This window comes from Lonchura striata, chromosome Z, assembly GCF_050655825.1.
Source record: "Lonchura striata isolate lonStrDom1 chromosome Z, ASM5065582v1, whole genome shotgun sequence".
NCBI lineage: Eukaryota > Metazoa > Chordata > Aves > Passeriformes > Estrildidae > Lonchura > Lonchura striata.
The window spans coordinates 49000276-49020196 of record NC_140740.1 but is presented as its reverse complement, the minus strand read 5'-3'; the positions used below and the strand labels follow the sequence as shown (position 1 = coordinate 49020196).

Below are 19921 nucleotides of genomic sequence, written 5' to 3'. Positions count from 1 at the left end.
TTCATCTGTTTTTCCTATTAATTTACTTTATCATGCTGAAACTATGGTCTAACTAATGCTATTCTATTATGTGCTGCTACAGAGCTATTATCTCAAAGTTGATCTATTTAACAGCCTGACTACATTTCCTTAATGCAGTCTCCTTATTATATATTACATTTGGAATATCACCTTGGCTAGAAACTAAATTCAGAATAAATTTTTTTTTATTTTTAAAATGTCTGCCAACTAATAATCCTTTCCTCTCCTTATGGAAAAATGGTAGGCAACTTTGCTGCACAGCTTTTAAACAATGATTATTCCATGATAGTTTTCATTTCTTTCAAACTTAAACTTTCATTTGAAACCACCTCTTTCAAGACAAAAGAAAATATGCTTTTAAAAAGAATTAGTTATATGGCATTAATACAGTATTGTCCCATGAGTTATGACATGAAGGGTTGGGTGTTCTGATAATTTTGTCTGTTTTGCTGAAGATCGGTTTGTTGGTTGCAGATACTTCCAAAGCTGAGCTATACTTTAGCTTATTTTAATGTGTTGTTGCAAAAATGTCAACATTATTACCATAAAAAAACCTTTTACATTTTACTACATAAACCTCAACTTGGAAGCAACAATTACCTGGTAGGTCCTGGTAAGTTGTCTGAATCATCAGCAAAAGCACCTGAGGTTTGCAGCTAATAATCAGTCTAGTGTAAGCTACTGAACATTATACAAGGTTGCTGTAGGACTTGACAAGTTTCTTAGTCCCAGATATATCTGATTGTGTTGGAGAAAAATCAGCGTTGTCAAATAAGATGTCCATCATGAATAAGTTTTGAAACCAAATTTACTGATGTCAATTTAAAACCTTGTGTTTCTTCAGAATAGGTTGGAACAGCTGACTCCCTCAGGTGGCTAACCTGAAAGGTACAGTTGGAGTAAGGTCACTACAGGTTTCTTTAAGGCCTTTCCCTAGCAAGCAAGACTGTTTAAAAAATCCACCTCTAAGTAATTCTGATACCGTCTGTTTTCAGAAACCAAGAAATGATCAGTTCTTCTGAGGGCAGTACACAGCACAGAGTACTCATCAGTTGCTTGAATTATATCTGTCTCTAATGCTCAAGGGCAATGTATAGGTTCACTTACTCATCCTTACGAAGTGCGTTGAAATCCTCTTCCTGATAGATAAAGGTTTTTTTTTTTTCCCCAGGTTAGACAGCAGGGAATGGTCTGATGCTCATGTTTGCTGAATAGAAAGATGAGGACTGGTCACTGCAGTCTTACAGCAAGAGGAACAGCAGGCTAATCCTGTGCCCAGACCATGTGATGTATGTTCCCGTTATATGTGTGCTTCATGCGTAAACAGTAATTCCTTAGTTGTGGACAGTCGGGAGCAGTGCAGACGCCCAAAAGCTCAGATCAGCTAATGTGAACACATGCTTCCCCACCCCCTTCCTGGCATAACTTGTGATCGCAGAGCCATGAAAGTATGTGAGTCCCTCCCCCAGCACAGACCGATCCCACGCGGCATATGATCTGGGCCCCATGTCAGCCAGAGCAGGCAGCACCAGCGTGCCACAGCACTGCTCACAGCTGGAGCTATGACCTTAACGAAAGAGAGCTTCCACGGGGCTCTCCTGCCCAGCTCTGGAGTGGGCAAGGCTGACATGGATGGTGCCAGAGAGAAGGAGGAAGCTCTGAGGCAGTCAGTGATGAAGACTGGAGCAGCGGTGCCAAGGAGGCGAGCGGTGGGAAGGCTGGTCATGCACAGCATGGCCATGTTCGGCCGGGAGTTCTGCTATGCCGTGGAGGCCGCCTTTGTCACGCCGGTGCTGCTCAGTGTAGGGCTGCCCAAGAACCTCTACAGCCTCGTGTGGCTCATCAGCCCTATCCTGGGCTTCTTGCTGCAGCCCGTGGTAGGTTCGGCCAGTGATCACTGCACCTGTAGCTGGGGCAGGAGGCGACCTTACATTCTGGGTCTGGGCATCATAATGCTGTTAGGCATGGCTTTGTACCTCAATGGGGACGTGATGATCTCAGGTGAGTGAGGGGCATGCACTATGCTGACAGACAAAACTCATCCTAGCCTTTTGAATCAGAAAACGGAGAGGGGTTCCCCTTTTCCTTCTTAAAATGCGCTGTTAAAATTTGGTATCATGTGACTTGGGAGCACTGAAGAAGTTGGGGAGCACTGTAGTCTTTATGTACATTCAAGCCTAACACTGCATGTTATGTACCCTGTACATAGTGTTCTCTAGTCTGTGCATGTGATTGCATTTTATGTTTCTTCGGTTGCCTGATAAGCTCCTACAGGTAAAGATTTGCTTAGTCCATAGAAGTTTTTATGAGCTAAGATCTGCCTTGTTAGCTTAAATGATAGTATTGTTTTTGTGATGTAATACATATCCAAACTGAATCCCCATTCATCCCTATTTTAGATGGATGAGTATTCAAAATACTTGCCTTCAATTCTTGCAGCACTGCCTTGACTCTTGTGTTGTGCTGATAAAAAACAAGAATCCTTAACTGCTTGGAAACCCTGTTGCTGCTGAAATATGCAAAATAAAATAGGAGTGACATCCATATAATTGCATTTTAGCTCGGGATGTAGCTTCTTGGAGTCTTGATAAAAAGTTGTTGCTGATTAGGCAGATGGGGGACGTGTGTTGATTTATTCTCTCTTCCTCAATATTATTGATGTTGAACATAATTTATTTCATTAACCCAGAGGGAGATGTTGCAGTCAACTCTTGATTATCTAAAATAATATATTGGTTGGACAAAGAGAATAAACTGAAAGTATTACAAAATTCATGTGTTAGGCTACCAGAGCGTGCCTTGAAGGGGTAAAGAAATAGATTAAGAGTAGTGATGCTCTTGATCATGGAGATTGAAGCATGCTGAGCATGTGCTGACTTAAGGCTGTAAGTCATCCTAGCCTAGCTCAGCATTACACAGACTCAGCTCTCCTACTTTTCTGATGAGATTCTTGTGTCACTGGACTCTCTTGTGTAACCAGTCATTGTTTAGATTTTGAGGTATCCGGAAAGACTAAATGTGGTTTTGCAGAACATGGTACTGTTGCTGTCAGAATGAGGGTGTTTTTCTTTTTTTAGCTTTCATCGATGAGAGAGACAAGCAGCGGACATGGGCAATAGTCATTACCATGCTGGGAGTAGTACTTTTTGATTTTGCAGCTGATTTTATTGATGGTCCCATCAAAGCATATTTATTTGATGTCTGCTCTCATCAGGATAAAGAGAAGGGTCTGCATTACCACGCCCTCTTTACAGGTACACTGATCCCTTCTTTTCCTCCCTGCCTCTCAAAGGAGGGGAAGGTAATTGCATGGATTTTATCCTCGCTGTGTTTCCAATCTTGAATGAACTGATCATCTGATCCTGCACTTCAGTCACGAGACTTTTGTTGCTGGGTTTTCACTACTCCAGAGAACAGCAGCTTGTGATTGCTGCTACAAGAATTCTGAATAAGGCTTGCAGGCACAAATAATTACAGCAACACCAGCATGATTTAAGCGTAGTTAGTTATTTTAAAATGTGTTTGTTTAGTTTGTTTTGGGTTTTTTCAAGTCTTTGCTGAGGCAAAAATTAATGGATGTAGCTTGTTTCATTGCTATTGCACATAAAAATAACATTTTTGTCTTGTCATGTGCCATAGAACAAGGGCTGCACAGACCAATGAAATTGATTACCATTCTTCAGCAGTGCTCCAGTATGTGCTGTATAGAAACAGGAGTTTTGTGTAAAATTCAGAAATTCACAACTCCCACAAAATAAGTTCAAGTGGTTCAGTTCAAGTTCCTGCAAATGAAGTTAACAGCTTCATTTGCCTTTGTACATTTTTGGAATATTGTCAAGTTACAGAAGGACACAAAACTGTTGGAACATATTCAAAGGAGGGCCACATCAAAGTGGATAAGGGGACTGGAACACCTCTCCTATGAAGAGGGGCTGAGAAAGTTGGGGCTGTTCAGCCTGGTGAAGAGAAGGTTGTGTGGAGACCTCATAGATACTTTCCAGTATCTGAAGGGGGGCCTCAGGGAAGCTGGAGAGGGACTCTTCTTTAGGAAGATGGGGAGAAAGTTAGGCTGGATGTTAGGAAGAAATTCTTCCCTGTGAGGGTGGTGAGACACTGGAATAGATTGTCCAGGGATGTTATGGATGACCAACCCTGTCAGTGTTCCAGGCCAGGTTGGAGAAGGCGTTGAGCAGCCTGGTCTAGCTGGAGGTGCCCCTGCCAGTGGCAGGGTGGGTGCATCTGGATTATCTCTAAAGTCTGTTCCAACCCCTCAACGTTGATTCTATGGAATCATCTGTATAATGTCAACCCTGTGTTGAGGAAATGCACAGGGAAGACATAAGGCTGTGTACTGTGAAGTGACCCGGGAGGAACCTCCTGTCATGTCTGAGAGTAATCCCTGTGGAAGCACTAGACAAAAAGCAGACTACATGAGAAGTCATGCAATCTTTGTTACAGCAGATTTTTGTGGCTTCTGAGCCCCCAGCAGGAGCAGAGACACATAAACTCAGTAGCAGTTATTCTGCTCAAGGAGGGAGGTGTAGTAGCTACCAACAGCAGGCCAATTTTGGACACATGAAATGTCTATATCCAGGAACATAGTTAATAAGGGAAACTTAAAGCCACATGGGAAAAATATGTATTATCCATTAGAAACAGGTAAAACAGTAAAGAATTACTTGTTTGGAAAGACAGAGGAGTGAGTCTCTATGTATATTCAGCACAACTCTGGTCACAATTTTTTTGGATCATTCTAAAAAGTCTCCAAGTTTGAAGCTACAGATTTAGCTGATTCAGTGTACTGAGCTGCAAAAGGGGATGTGGGACAAATAATATGAAATAAGACTGGGGCAGAATATGTTAATTGGTCCAGCATTCTGTACTCTCCACAGCAAGCTTATCTTAACCCTTCCTAACTGAGAGTTCCCCTCGTCTGGTATTCAAATCCTCCCCTGATTTGTGTTCTACAGCCTCCCAAGGAAGTCTTCTCCAGCAATTCACTGGTCTGGGTGTTTGTTTTCCCTAAACTGTAATATTAATATCTATTCCCTACTGTTTACATTTATCATACCTCTATTGCTATTAGACACAGACAGCAATCATCCCATTTCTTGACCTAACTCTGTTTTAGATAGTTTCTTTTTCCTATTTTAGTTTCTTCTTTCCTTTTATAGTTAATATTTCTAAGATTTTACTCTCCAGTTTGCCTTCAGTTTTGGGTTTGAGCATGAGACTTGATAGCTTTGAAGTTATGAAACCCATGGCCACTTATTCAAGTGCAAAACAGTGTGCACACATCTAACAACGCAACAGTCAGGCTGCATTCTAATATCATAATGCTTATTTTTCCAAACAGCATGCAAAGACATCCTCTAATGTCAAACATTATGTCTGCAAACATACACTGAAAATAGCATCGCGAAAATAACATTTTTTCTTTAAAAGTTATTAATAGCACAGTTGTTTTTTACGAGAACAAGCAAGGATATAATCCCCTGTGAAATGCCATAGGACACAATGAAGGAGGGCCACAATCAGATCTAGGAGGGCAAAGAAGGTACAGAAATCCCAGAATGAAATCAAAATCCCATGTTTTTTGGGGAAGCAAGTGCAGGTGCTGTTATTTTTTGTTAGATGCAGGGCTTTGATGAAGACTGTTATCAGTTCTCCTAAGCAGAAGTGTAGAAATGCTTCCAAGTTCTTGGAAAGTGCCTATCCTGTGGAACTCCCAACCATCCAGAGCCCGCTGGTTAACAAGATGTCAGGACTCTACAAAGGTGCCACCCCTACTAGAGCTTTGTACTGAATGTAGAGGGCACATTCCTGTGCATCTCTCTGTACACTTATAACAAAGAGAAGAAATTGTATAAAGCCCAAACTGACTGAAAATTGAGTTTATTAACGCTAAGGAATAAAGTAGCATTCTCATTTTACACTTTAGTCTACCTCTTCTGAGAAAATTACTGAATGAGACAACATGCTTATATTTGTTCCTTTCTGTTTTCTTTTCCAAGTGGTGTTGTACTGGGATTTGTATAAGTATAAAACAATGCCATTTGGTTTATTTCCTTTTTTTTTTCTTTTAATTTCACATGGAAGCAGTATTTCTGTGTGGACTAAGCTAAATATAATACATTTTACAAATTCTAAACTATAGAAACTCTCAATATAATTTTTAAAATGTTTGTTCTGTGAAAATAAAAAAAGAAAGCCACATAAGTTTTGTACGATTTAATTTAGTATCACTTGTATTATTTACCATTTCAAAGAAAATACCCTTTTAAAGAGTCAAAATATGAGATGGAGCCTATTTTCCAGTGTGTTCAGGCAATTTGTGGAGAGCTCTACCTGACAGATCTGAGGAGATTTTTCAAGAGATGTTTTAGTAACTGCTCATGTATGTGATTAGCTCAGTATTCCTATTACTTGTGATAAATATCTGAAGAGTGATTATTCCACCATTTCTAGAGGGCATCACATATTGAAGGTATTATGTTCTCTTTGTTTATTTCGTCAATGCCAGTAGACATTTTTTTTCCTTTCTTTTCCCCCACCATTGTAGGTTTGGGAGGAGCCCTGGGTTACCTTACAGGTGCTATGGATTGGGGTCAAACTATACTAGGATATACCTTGGCATCAGAATTCCAGGTGATTTTCTTCTTCGCAGCCTTGGTTTTCATAATCTGCCTTACCATACATCTGTGCAGTATTCCTGAAGTCCCACTCAGATATGAAAATGAAGAGGCAAAGTTCTTGTTGGAAGTGACTGAACCCCATAAATACAGCTCCATAGAGGAGGAAATTAAGAATGGTCACTTAAAATCAACATGTACTGAAATAAAGGCTGCAGCCAAGCCAGGGAAATGCACGGTTGCGTCACGCACAGAGGTGAGTGCAGAAGTGATTTTGTAGATCATAACTTTGCACCCTTCGACCCCTTAATTAGCTATTGCTGATTGTTTGCAATGGAGTCCTTTCACATGCACAGAAAAGAACCCTCTACCAGGATACAGAGACAGGAGAAAGCCTGCTTGCCTTTCTTCTTTCCTTTTATTTTTCCTTTAGAAAATATGGCCAGCAAGAGGCATGAGACCAGCTAGTTCTGATTCTTTGAACCATTGGCAGGAATGAGGGAGAGCCTGGCTGGGTTTGCTGCTCAATGTCAGTGTCTCGATGTCCTCCTCATGTGAATTTTGTGAATAGGATCTACTTTGTCCTTTAATCTTGATATCATTAGCATAACATTGTGGACAAAAACTACAGACCATTAATCTTTGATATAGGTCCCTAATTCTCACCAAAGTTCACACAATTTTGTACATAATACATGTGAAATGTGTGACATGGGTTTTCTGCTGCTCAACATTTCATTGATCGCTAATATGTTTAAAATTGCTACCTCTACAACAGTTCTACCTTGCTACCAGAATTTGAGTTTTATTTTGAGTGATATTGTAGCTGTGCCTTTGGCAAAATTTAGAGTTGAGAGAAAACAGTGAGTACTTTTAAATCCTCACTGTTATTTTGTTTCTGATGCATTTTTATGAGAGATTTCTTCAACCTAAGGCACCAGAAAAATTTCTGAAGCACCCACTTCTAGCATGGTGATGAGAACAGTTGATATTTTTTACGGTTTGGTTGATGACTTTTTGCGCTAGAAATCCTTATGGTACCCTAGGTAAGCAAAGTATAACACATTAGTAGTGACACAATTGCTTCTCATTTTAATTCCACTTTTGATTTCTTGGCATTATGCATATCAATTCCTGATACACTGATACAAAGATTTGATAAATCAGGTAAAATGTACAAACCTTGTTATGTAAGTACTAAGCTCTGCTAAGCAAACAATTATAAGTAGCAAAGCAATGCTCTTGTTTAATCTGTAAGTAAAAGGGATTTATTCTATTTTACTATTTGTAATTTGTTTTATAATAACACTTGGTATTTCTAACTGGAAGTAAACTACTATTACACCAGATGCAAGATGTATGAAATGAGCATTGCTGGATGAGAATGCCAGGCAAACATGGAGTGGGGCAGACAGCAAGGCAACAGTTCTGGGGAGATTCTAACAAAAGCACTGTGATGCTGTCTGAGCTTCCCCACAGCAGGCCAGCTTGTGCAGCCAGCATCCTTCACCAGCACTGTTCACTCTGAGCATCGTCCAAGTTGTTAGAGATGCTGAGCCTCATGATCCGACATCAACTGGTTGGATCATGTAGGCTTTAAATAAAGAGAAGGCAAATGAAGATGAGAGAGTGATGCAGTGAAAGTGGGGGGAGCAATGTAAAGTTTGGGGTAGCTTCTGCCTTGGGAAGAAATAATTCCATTGAGTCAGTAACATGAGATATGTAGAGTTCCATGTCTAACACCGGAGGTGAAGCTGTGCTGGTGAGCCTGTGCCATTGCCTTCCTCTCTGCCTAGGCTGCACAGCCTGTTAAAGTCCCCCAGTGCTTTGATCAGTCTCATGTTTCTTTGATGTGCACTTCTTTGTGTGCATGAATTCTAGACACTCACTGATTTACTGATCTCTCTCCTGTGGCACATGTTTGCTGAGTTCATTCATTACCATAATCACTTCCCTGAAGAATTGGTTTGGCTTCCTGTTTTTCTGTCTCTTTTTTTTAATTGCAGGCATCATGGCTACATTTCTTCTAAATTAAGTCCTGTGTTCTCACATGCTCATATGGTTATTAATGATGGTTATTAATGAGATTTGACCTGTTACAGTATGAACAGACACCCAAAGCAATTACCCTTGTATTCTTTTGAATGGTGCCAAATTACTCAGGGTCCACTGCCATAAAACCCAAGTCATATTGCTTTCTCTGTATTCTTATAATCTTATGCCCTGAGTTGTAGTGATTTTGTAGAGATTATTTGGTATTCTGAGCTTTTGAAGGATAAGGCGCTTAAACAGACCCAAACTTCAGCACATTATTTAAATTAGCATGCAGTTTGTGTGCTGGTATGTTTTGAATGTGTGCATTAAACATTTTTGGTTTCTATTTCCACTCTCTTGAATATCTAAATAGAAAAAAACCATTTCTATCTAGCTGTCAAATTATTGTTTGTAATCACTGCAGTGTCCTTTGTAATTCCATGACTTTATATTAAAACTTTGATTGGAAACACTATTTTAAAAAGCAGGGTGGAAGAATACAAACTAAATAAAGCCAAGTCAAACTATAATAATTATCCTTGAAATAATACTAATGAGTCAATCTGGAATTCTTTTGTTTCCTTTTTATAATTGTAGAATAATATAAAGCTTACCCTGTTTAAAAAAAGACAGTGATGCCAAGAGAAATTCCAAGGGATTTAGACAATATACAGTCCAAGGTGGAAGTCAGCGACTTGAATTTGGCATTCCTATGAGGATTAGAAACCTCACACTGAAGCAAAGTATTTTCCAACAACTTTATGGTGATTATTCATAGAGTAGCTTGCAGCATAGCCTAGTTCAAAGGAAAGTAGAATTGTGAAAAGTAAGTACAAGACTGAAGGAAGAAAGGGAAAAATGACATCTTACAGCAAATTGAAGACAAGATCCAGTCCAGAAATTTTGAGTAATTAGCATAACTTTTGCAGTTCTTCCACATTTCATAACATACATCTTTCCTAGCCATCTTTCCCAATACTGTTGTCTCCAAATATCATGAGAGAATATTGGAAGTTTTCTATCATGCACAGTTAAAATAGTAGCAGTGAACTATGCAGGAGCTTTAATACAGGAAGAATTATGTGTCAAAATACGTGATATCAAGCACACCTACAGTAGTTAAAAAAAGAAAAGTAATAAAAAAGATCTGATGAACATGACTGGAAAAGAAACCAAGAATTCTGGGGCACAGGACTGGGTCAGGGAGGGAGATAACCTGGGGTATTAAAGGTAGTGAGAAAATTTAATTTTCCTCATCAGTGAGATTTGATAACCAGCACCAATTAAGTTTTGATTATGAAATTAGTTGGTATGAAGTGTTCAGATGCTGGAGCTCACATTCTCTGTGTGCTACCATGGGGAACAACAGCTTCTCCCTGCTTCAAGAACAGTGCATAGTGGAAAGCTCATTATATGCTGAAGAGGTAGAAGTTTCACCAGAAAAAGAAGTTTCCTTGGGAATTTAGCACATAGAATGGAAAGGGAATAAAGTCTCAGAAATCTGCAACACATTTAATTTTCAGGAAGTATTTTGAGCATAACTTTTTTCTGCGGCAGCTTTAAATTTTCAGTATAAAGCTGATAGTCTCTACTAAAAAAATAATTTTGTTTCTTATTGTTTCTGTTGTTGGTTCATTGGGGTTTTTTTTAGCTCTCTGAGTCTGCTCTGGTAGAAAGTTTCCCTGTGATCCTACATGTAAATAACTGTCCTACTGATAATAATAGCAAAAAAAAAAAAAAAAAAAAAAAGTTACATTACTGCTGGTATACTCCATGTCTTCTATTGTTTCTGTAAATTTTATAAATTGAAGAAAACTCAGTACCCAAGCAACCCTTCCTAGCAAAAAATAAAATACTTTGGAAGATTAGCAAAGAAAAGATACTACTAAGGGCTTCTTCTTTTGCTGTCAGCTATTTCATTATCCTTCAGGACCATAATACTGTATTATTCTTGAATATTTGCTTTTAGGGAAAAAGGCAGATGACCCTTAAATCCCTCTTGAAGACACTTTTAAGCATGCCATCCCACTATCGCTGTCTGTGTGTGAGCCACCTCTTTGGATGGATGGCTTTTCTGTCCAACATGCTTTTCTTCACAGATTTCATGGGACAGGTAAAACATCAAATATTCTCATTACTCCTTCCTTGTAGCATCTCCTTCTCCATCAAAAAGAAATGAAATGGTGTTACTATCCTGAGAAAATTACACTGGTGTCAGAGCCATTTATATCAGGGTGGCTCAACAACTGTTTTGTAAACCAGCTAATTAAGGTCAGGCCCTTGTTCCAAGCCTGTCTGGGGAAATCACTGGAGAAAACTTTTAGTATTTGTAAGGCTGTTAGTGTCTAAATGTTCCAAGTGAAGCTCTCAGAGCTGGTCCAAACACATCCATTTCCTGCTTTGGCTTCAGAGCTGCTCCCAGATGGGTAGCTTTTCTAGCTGGGGCAGTGTTTGGATGCAGCTGGCCTTGCCCTGGTGTGTGTGCAGCATCCACACAAAGCCCCTCCCCTGCACTGCAGCCTCCCTGGCCTCAGGCCATGCAGCTCTTCGCACACAGGGAGCTACTTGGTAGGAAAAAGTTTTATCTTCCAACATTTATCTGTCCTGAATCCCTTTTCTCAGAAACTGTTTGCCTTCACTACCAGTGGTGCCTTTTCAATGCCATTCCCAGGGACTGTATATCCTTGACAGTTATTCTTGCCTATATGGATGTCTCTGGCTTCTTCCTCCCAGAGTACGAATATGGTCCTGGCACAAATCTCTCACTGCCACTCCCTGCTGTACTGTGGTTTCCACACAGTATTCCCATTTCCTTGCCTTTTTTGTCTTTGTAGGCAAGACAAGAGGCAGGGTTGTTTTTTTTTCCCTGCAGTGTAGATGAACAACTGAAAGAAAAATGTTTTCCTTGTCTAGAAAAGTAACTGAATAAGACAATAACTGTGTGGAAAAATGAGTGTGTTGATGAAAACCTGAAAGAGAAAACAGAAAAAAAAGTAGATAATTGGGGCAAGAAAGGCTAAGGCAAGAAGGCAGAAGTGGAGAGAGAAAGTTAGTTGAAAGTGAGACACCCAAAAAATGGAAGAGCAAATGAGTCAATGTAAAGTAGACGGCCCAGGAAAAGGCAGAGGGCAAAAAATTAGGAGGAACCTGGGATACGATAGTCCAGGAGATGTGAGTGTGAAACCTGGAGAATTACAAATGGGTGGTTAGGACACTGCTCAACAGATTTTTTGGATGCTCCCTACCAGGGATGGGGCCCATAAGATGAAGGAATTCCCTGCATGGAGCTATCCCTGCCTTCTGTGAGTTTTGTGGTCTCTTTCAGGTTGTGTACCATGGGAATCCCTACGCACCTCACAACTCCACACTTTACCTTACCTACAAAGCAGGGGTAGAGATGGGATGCTGGGGACTGTGCATCAATGCGATTTCTTCATCAGTCTATTCTTGTAAGTATCCATGAATAAACTCCAACACTGTGTTTGCTGTTTACCATTGTTCAAAAACCATAAAGAGATGTCAAATTACCTGGATTTTTTTCTACATTAAAGCTTTAAGGAATGTTACATTCTCAGCATTGTCAGAAACTCATAACGTAGCACAAATGGTTCCTGACCACATGATGAGGGGTAACTTTGGCAGTAGGACATTGTTCTGCACATGAACTGACCTTCAACACTGAAAATCATTCTGAAATTAAATGCCACACCAAATTCTTATGTGCTCTTTCCCCTAGCAATGCTGTCTGTAGCTGTAGGCTCTTGAAGGTAACCTCTCCCCATTTGCATTCCCCAGAAGCTTGAATCTTGCTCTCCAAAATTATGTGTAAACATGCTAGCTCCTCAGGTAGATTTCATCATAACTCATCCCAAGGATTAAAAAACTCATGATCCAAAAACTCAAATAAGTGGCATTTTGGGGGTTGATTTGAGCACCTAAAAGAGGCTTGAGGGAAATGTTTTCACCTTTGGAGCTTAACTGCAGGCATTTCTGTGTGGTCTTTCTGTGGATGAGTATCTATTAAGCACAAGTATCTCTGGGTGCAGCTGCAGTGTGAGCTGTAGGTTGAGCTCGGAGTGGTGTGGGCAAGTCTTCTTTGGCAAGTTTATACCTACAATAATTTGAGGTAATTTCCAAAATTGTTAAGATTATCTCCTTCATTGCATCTTACAAAATATTATTTTTTTCCTTAAAAGGAATAAAAAATTCCTGATAAAATGTGACCTATTTTTTTAATCTTATCAACATTTTTACTTTCTTTTCACAGACTTGCAGAAAGTCCTTCTGCCATACATAGGATTAAAGGGACTTTATTTCATTGGATACCTACTTTTTGGACTGGGTACTGGATTAATTGGCTTGTTTCCCAATGTCTATTCCACTCTGGCTCTTTGTTCACTCTTTGGAGTCATGTCCAGCACACTGTACACAGTGCCATTCCACCTCATTGCAGAGTACCACAGAGAAGAAGAGGTGAGTACAATGTCTCAAGAAGCATTAGGTTTATATCTGTCTGTGTCTGTTCAACCTGTTTTGGGGGTAAACTGGATAGAAATGGTGAGCAGCTTTTAATTTTAATTTTGAACTATTAATAATGACACATATGAATGGGAAGTTTCTGACAGAGGAAGCTAAAATTCTGGCTACAAACTCTCCAAACAGGCCTTCAGTGAAACAAATAATTATTTATTATCACATCTGAAGCCAATCACAGTACCTGTTCAGGCAGTAAGCAGGTAACTGGGTTCCACTTCTGCTGTCTTCAAGTCCTACCTTCCTTATAGCCTTCCTTCCAGCCACGCTAGCAGAGGACTTGACTTCTGAATACCTGAGGTTAATAACAAGCCTGTAAATGCTGTCAGAATTTTTAGTTAACTGCAAAGTGTTACACAAGCTCTTAGCTAATAAACAAGTGCCATTCAAGTAGAAACAGCTTTATATAGTTCAGTATTAAATCATATGCCACATTCTCATTATCTTTCTAAATGTCTGCAGTTGGGTTTTTCCCCTCCACAGCCTTAAATCCTGTTTCCAAGGAAAATCTGGAAAAACTTGCACACTATGTATCATGTTACTGGGCACAGCAGGATCTTCATGTATTGTAAAGTGTTGAGTTCTTTAATGGAAAAATCCTCTCAAGTCTCCTAAGTTAAACAGCTGGAAACAAGAAAGATTAAGGAGAGTTGGAAGAAATTAGGAAATAATTTAGGTAAATATCTTGGGACATGTGAGGAAATAAATAAAGGCAATGTTGAACCATTGGAAAACCAAATAAAACATAGTTGAAAGCAGCACAGCTCTAGATCAAGTGCTAGACAACATGTCCTACTATTTTGTACAGTAGGACAAAACAGCTGCCTTCACCAGCACCCTCTGAATGATGAACACAACAAAGCTCTTCTAATTATTCTACTGAGTGCTAGGAGGATGTCTTAAAGTGATTAAGTATTTCATATATATGATTCCTACTTTCTCAGTCAATTTCTTTGCTCCTTCCAGCAGAGAATGATCATGATGTGTTACAAACACAAAACAAAAGACTGAGAATGAGCCCAGGTTATGGTGTAATCTCAATTCTTACCTCAGGTCAGCCAACTCAGAGAGGAGGAGTAAATGCAAAATTTGTATCTGTTTCAAGACAGAAGTGAAATAAAATAAGCTAAAGTGTACATGAACTTTACACTTAATAGGCCAATATATTAATGTGTTATTTATAAGACTACCAGTTGTTTCTTGTTTGGTGTATGGTATTTGCTATGACAGATGTAAAATGACATATAATTCTATGTTAGATTTTATATTAATGGGTTGAGGTTTAGCTCAAATCTTCTATAATATACAAGACAGGGGAAAAAAAGCAAACATCAAGCATTTATTTACAGATTCATATATTTGTGGTCAGAACTACTGCCACATAGGAACATTGGGAACAGCCCAGCAAAATAAATACAATTCATTTTTCAAAGTGTCTAAAATTGGGACTTTATCATTTCAGAACAAGAAGCAGATATTTTCCCCCCACTATGCACGCTACCAGAATAATGTGCTGTGTTTTATAATGCTGCCATTTCAGCTCCTGTTCTGTGCTGCTGTTCCCTAGGATCCAAATTCGATTTTTTTTCTACTGGATTAGGAAGAGACTGTTTGTCTCCAGCACTTGTGAGCTTTGTGTAAGCAAGGTAATAGGGTTTGCAAAAAAAAAAAACCAACAACATCTTAATAGCTAAGAGAATTTGTATACCAGAACATTGTGGTGCTGCTGGCCTGCAGTGTGGGAACTTCTTGTCATTGGAATAAAACCTCCTCAAGTTAACAGCCTATGCAGGAAGAAAATAAATATGTAATTTCCTGATAAAGCAGAGTAATTTCTTTCTGGGGAAGGAATTCCCAGAGATCATGTAGATCCTTCTCAGGGAGGGCAACCTGGAGCAGGCTGCCGGTTTGATTTATTCCAAGAGTGGAGACCCCACAACCCCTCTAGTTAACCTGTTCCAATGATCCACCAGCCTCACAGGGTGCTAATATGCAAGACACTTGTACATAATAAATGAAAGCTTTTGCTCTGCTATATATATCATAGCAGATACACAGATTAGTGATTAAGAGTGGGGCATACGAGTACTGCTGTAAAACCTCTGGATGTGGTTTCTCACAACATCCTTCCCTCTAAAGTGAAAAGATGGGTTTGATGACTGGACTGTTGGATAAAAAAATGGTTGGATGGTCACATCCAGAGGGTCATGGTCATTGACTCAGAATCCAAATGGATGTCAGTGACAAGTGGTGCCCTCAAGGATTTGCACTGGGACCAGTGTGATTCAATATCTTCTTTAATGCCATAGATTAAAGGATTGAGTGCACCTTTAGCAAGTTTGCAGATTACAGCAAGCTGAGGTGAGAGAACATACCTGAAGGATAGGATGTCATCCAGAGGGTCCTGGACAAGCTCATGTGGAACATCGCGTGGCCCATGGGAACATCATGAAGTTTAACAAGGCCAAGTGCTGGTGCTGCACCCGGGCTGGGACAACCCCTGGCACCAGCGCAGGCTGGGCATGAGCAGACCCAGAGCAGCCCTGCCCAGAAGGGCTTGGGGGTGCTGTGGGTGAGAGGCTGCACATGGCCCGGCCATGGCACTCACAGCCCAGAGAGCCAAACGTGTCCTGGGCTGCATCCAGAGCCCCGTGGGCAGCAGGGGAGGGAGGGGATTCTGCCCCTCTGCTCTGCTCTGCTGAGACCCACCTGGAGCACTGCATCCAGCCCTGGGCTCCCAGCACGGGAGGGACAGGGACCTGCTGGAGTCAGCCCAGAGGAGGGACACAAAGATGGTCACAGAGATGAAGAACCTCTTCTCTGATGAATGGCTGAGAGAATTGAGATTTTTCAGTCTGGAGAAGACTTCAGATTGACATAATTGTGGCATAATTTGAAGGAAGCTTGCAAGAAAGACAGAGATTTTCACAGGGGCACATGGTGATAAGACAAGCAGGAATGGTTTCAAATTTAGAGAGAGTAAATTTAGGTTAGATATCAGGAAAAAATTTTTTAATGTGTGAGTGGTGAGACACTGGATCAGGTTGTCCAGAAAAGTTTTGGATACTCCATCCCTAGAGGTGTTTAAGGCCAGGTTGGATGTACCTTTGAGCGCCCTGGAAAGTGTCCCTGCTCACAAGAAGAGCATAGGAACAAGATGATTTTTTAAGTTCCTTCCAATACAAACCATTCTGTGATTCTATGATGATTCTTCGATAATATGATAGTAAGGCTCCTTCAGCCATGAGTCAGAGCCAAGTTATTTATGACAGGATGACCTGTACTGTTAAAGGTTTGATAGAGATCACATTGACCTGAACTCGAAAATAATATATAGGTTTTCCTTAAGGGAAAGGATAGAGGGAAAAACTGCAGATGAGAAAAAATTTGGTGGAAGCTTGAAAAACCTCACTGTTACTGTAAAATCTCTATGGTAACATCTGTGGTATCAGGAGCAGCAAGCTATTGATGTGTCCCGCTGCCCCTGGAGCTGTAACAGTGTCTCAGCCAAGAGCTGCAGGTTGCTGACACTGCCTTTTTCTGGGGTTTGTTCTGTGCTTCTTTGCAGAGCCTGAAGCTGCAGGAAGGGGAGCAAGCAGGGGAGCAGGGGCGAGGGAAGGGCATCGACTGTGCTGCCCTGACCTGCATGGTCCAGCTGGCCCAGATCATTCTCGGCGTGGGCCTGGGGCTCCTGGTTAGTGTTGCTGGCAGCGCTGTCACTGTGATTTCAGCATCCACGGTGGCACTGGTCGGCTGCTGCTTCGTGGCTTTCTGCATTCGGTACGTGGACTAGGACTGCAAGAAGCAGACGGAAGGGATCTCCCCAGGGGAGCATTTTCTTTCTGGGTCAGTAGCACTGGTGCTGTTGCTGTGCTGACGCTGCTGGCATGTTGTCCTCTCTTACCTCCTTGGATCGGTTGCAATTCCAGAGCTTTATGAAATGGAGACTTGATAAAACTGGTTGCCTTATGCCTCAGACACACACACACACACACACACACCCCCACCAAACACACACCCACCCACACACACACACACACACACACACACACACTCTCTCTGTCTTTCTCCCTCCACAGTGTGTTCACATGCTGTGACATGTGATGGTGTGTGTGGCCATGGTATTTTTATGCTCTACACTGGGCATCATTATGAAACTCCTCATTACCAATTTGTGAAAGTTAGTGAATGAAGAATGTGATAAATTGAAGTAACATAAAAGGACAGAATTAGGAAGAATGTTTTTATTTATCTTGTTCTTCAAGTGTCCTAAGTTGGGGGGTGTTCCCTCAAGTAGTCAAAAGCTGCAGGAGATTCAAACACGTGTCAGAGGCCATGCAGGGTGCAGTTCCGTTATGATTAAAATGGGATCAGTTAATTACCAGCTACTGTCAAAAGCAGATTTGAGTGTGAAAAATTACTCAAATATAAAAAAGATTTAAGCCTATTGTATAAAAGCATTACTGTAAAGTAATTATTTTGTACTGGATCCTGCTGGTTCTATATGAATGAAGTGAAAGTACTGGCTGAGCTTGTCAGGAAAATCTGTTTAAAGCTGCTTTGCAAATCCATGTATAGGTACCTACCTAAAAATCTATCTATGGGAAACAGCTGCCATTTCTTCCTCCTTTAAAAATGGCCTCTCAGTTCTGATGCTGTAATTGAAAAAATAAACTTGGCCAATGTAAGAATTTGGTGGCTGGTTGACCACATAAATCTTGACATTGGATATGACAGCATTTACCTTAAAGTAGCATCTCTCTTTTCTCTGTTTTCCTTTATGCTTTGACTGAAATGGCATTTGCTCTCTAAAGAATACTGTAGATAAATTAAGTTCTGCAAAGCACTGTCAGGAATTATTGTACAGTACATACATAATCCCACTTATTTGTATTTAATTGCATAAGAAGCTTCATTCTTATTTTTATAATATTGACAGGGTTTTGAAAACCTGTTTATGAAAGCAATATATTGTATTTATGCTGTGCTTCTTCTGTCCTGAAAACTGTCATATCCATCCAGTATGTTATATGTTAAGCCACCTGAAGCCATCTGCTAATGTTATTAATGAATATTGAGAGACTATGGGCAAGTATGGTGTTTATGGTTGTTTTCATTTTTAATGTTGCACATGTATCATTAGCACTGTTCAGAGAAATCCAGTGTTGAGCTTATCAGCTCTTAGAAGCTCTGCAATACACAAACTGAGAACACCAAACATAAACGGTTACATTTGAGCATCAAGTGCCTTTGCAGAGATGCATCAGCTTCATCCTTTTTCTGTGTTTTAAAGAGTAGAGTGAGTCACATTGTCTCAGGATAACCAATTTCCCCTTATGTAAATTCTTATTAATTTTAACAAGCCTGTGGGATAGCTTTTCTTGATGATCATCTCCACTGTAGGTCCCAAAAGGGGCTCAGTGCATGGCAAACATCACCACAGCATCTGCATCCTGCCTTTTGAAGAAGCCATGTTTTATAGTTTATTTTGCTTTGTGGCACTTCATTTCACACCCATTTCACACCAGAGAAAACCTGTGAAAACAGAGCCCCTGCACTGTGTTTGAAACAGTTTGCAGGTGCTGAGACAGCTGGAGCATGAGGGCCTCAACAGGCACAAACAGGAAGAAGCCAGAAAATGAAGGATTCTTGTCTTTAGCTTTATGCCATCATTAACTCACTAACTTCCATTAACTCTGTATCTCCTGGGAGGATGAATTTTCAAGGGAGGAGCAAAGCATCTATGGAGCCATAAAAACAGATAAAGGAGGAATTGATCTGGTTTCATAGGACTGCACCATGTAAACTTGTGCACCAGGAGCCGAGGTCATAAAGCTCTGATTCCACTGTGAGATTGTGAAAGAAATTCTGCAATATTTTCTTTGAGGTTTAACACCATTAGGACATTAACAATTAAATGGTCAATGTTATCCCTGCTCTGTTACACAAAGAGGATGCTGGCCCACGAAGGGACCATTAGATCTGTGGCAATGTAAGAAGGGTTCTGAACCTGCAGAGAGAAGTGAGAAGAGCCTATCATGTATATCACTGCTATTATTTACAGATTTATTCAGAGAAAATTGTTTCAGAAACCTCGTATTATCATTTATAACAACTGCATGATGTTTCCATTTAAAACCCATTGTCAGCTACAGAAGACAGAAACATTAAAGTCATCTTTTCTCTGGAAATCTCCATCAAAACATCCTGTATTGCTCCCAGGACTGCAAAACAGTATCTTTATGAGTCTTTGTTAGAATGAGCAAACTGACATAAAGGTATATACAATTCGGAAAACAGTGTCTAAACCAAAAAAAAAAAAAAAAAAAAAAAAAGATGGTGCTCATGATGAAGTTGAAAATGTATCTCAAGTGTTACTGAAAACAATATAAAATGTTACTAACTTATAAAAGGGGATAAAATAAGTATTTCTTTTAGCAATATAAATGTTACTAATGTATGTTACTAATATATGTTACAAATACGTGAAAGGGGATAAAATATTTATTTCAGAAAAAGAAATGCTAAAATGTTAAAAATGTTGAAGGTATTGAAGGATTGTACTGTAATGCTATTAATTTAAGAAGTTCCACCTCTTCTGTGCTTTTACACTAGTTCTGGACTTGAGCCATCAATATGATTATTGACTGTACTTAATATCAACTTTATAGCAGTGAGTATAAAGTTACAAGTACCCTGTG

General features: G+C 40.0%; 2 protein-coding genes across 3 annotated transcripts in view; one reads left to right on the top strand and one right to left on the bottom strand.

Moving 5' to 3' along the window:
• Positions 1 to 107: 107 nt before the first annotated feature.
• SLC45A2 (solute carrier family 45 member 2) lies at positions 108 to 19921 on the top strand. Its single transcript, XM_021554572.3, has 7 exons — positions 108 to 2022; positions 3099 to 3275; positions 6584 to 6909; positions 10657 to 10800; positions 12013 to 12136; positions 12955 to 13160; positions 16789 to 19921. The coding sequence occupies exons 1-7, from the start codon at positions 1584 to 1586 to the stop codon at positions 17011 to 17013; spliced, it is 1641 nt and encodes a 546-aa protein (XP_021410247.1). The 5' UTR covers positions 108 to 1583; the 3' UTR covers positions 17014 to 19921.
• Positions 13041 to 19921, bottom strand: part of RXFP3 (relaxin family peptide receptor 3) — a 26974-nt gene continuing 20093 nt past the window's right edge. The window contains exon 2 of one of the 2 annotated variants that reach the window (XR_014951670.1): positions 13041 to 13515. The gene's annotated coding sequence lies outside the window, so the exon portion shown is untranslated. Of the gene's footprint in view, positions 15005 to 19921 lie in introns of both variants that reach the window. The other variant, XR_002467704.3, reaches the window with a different exon arrangement.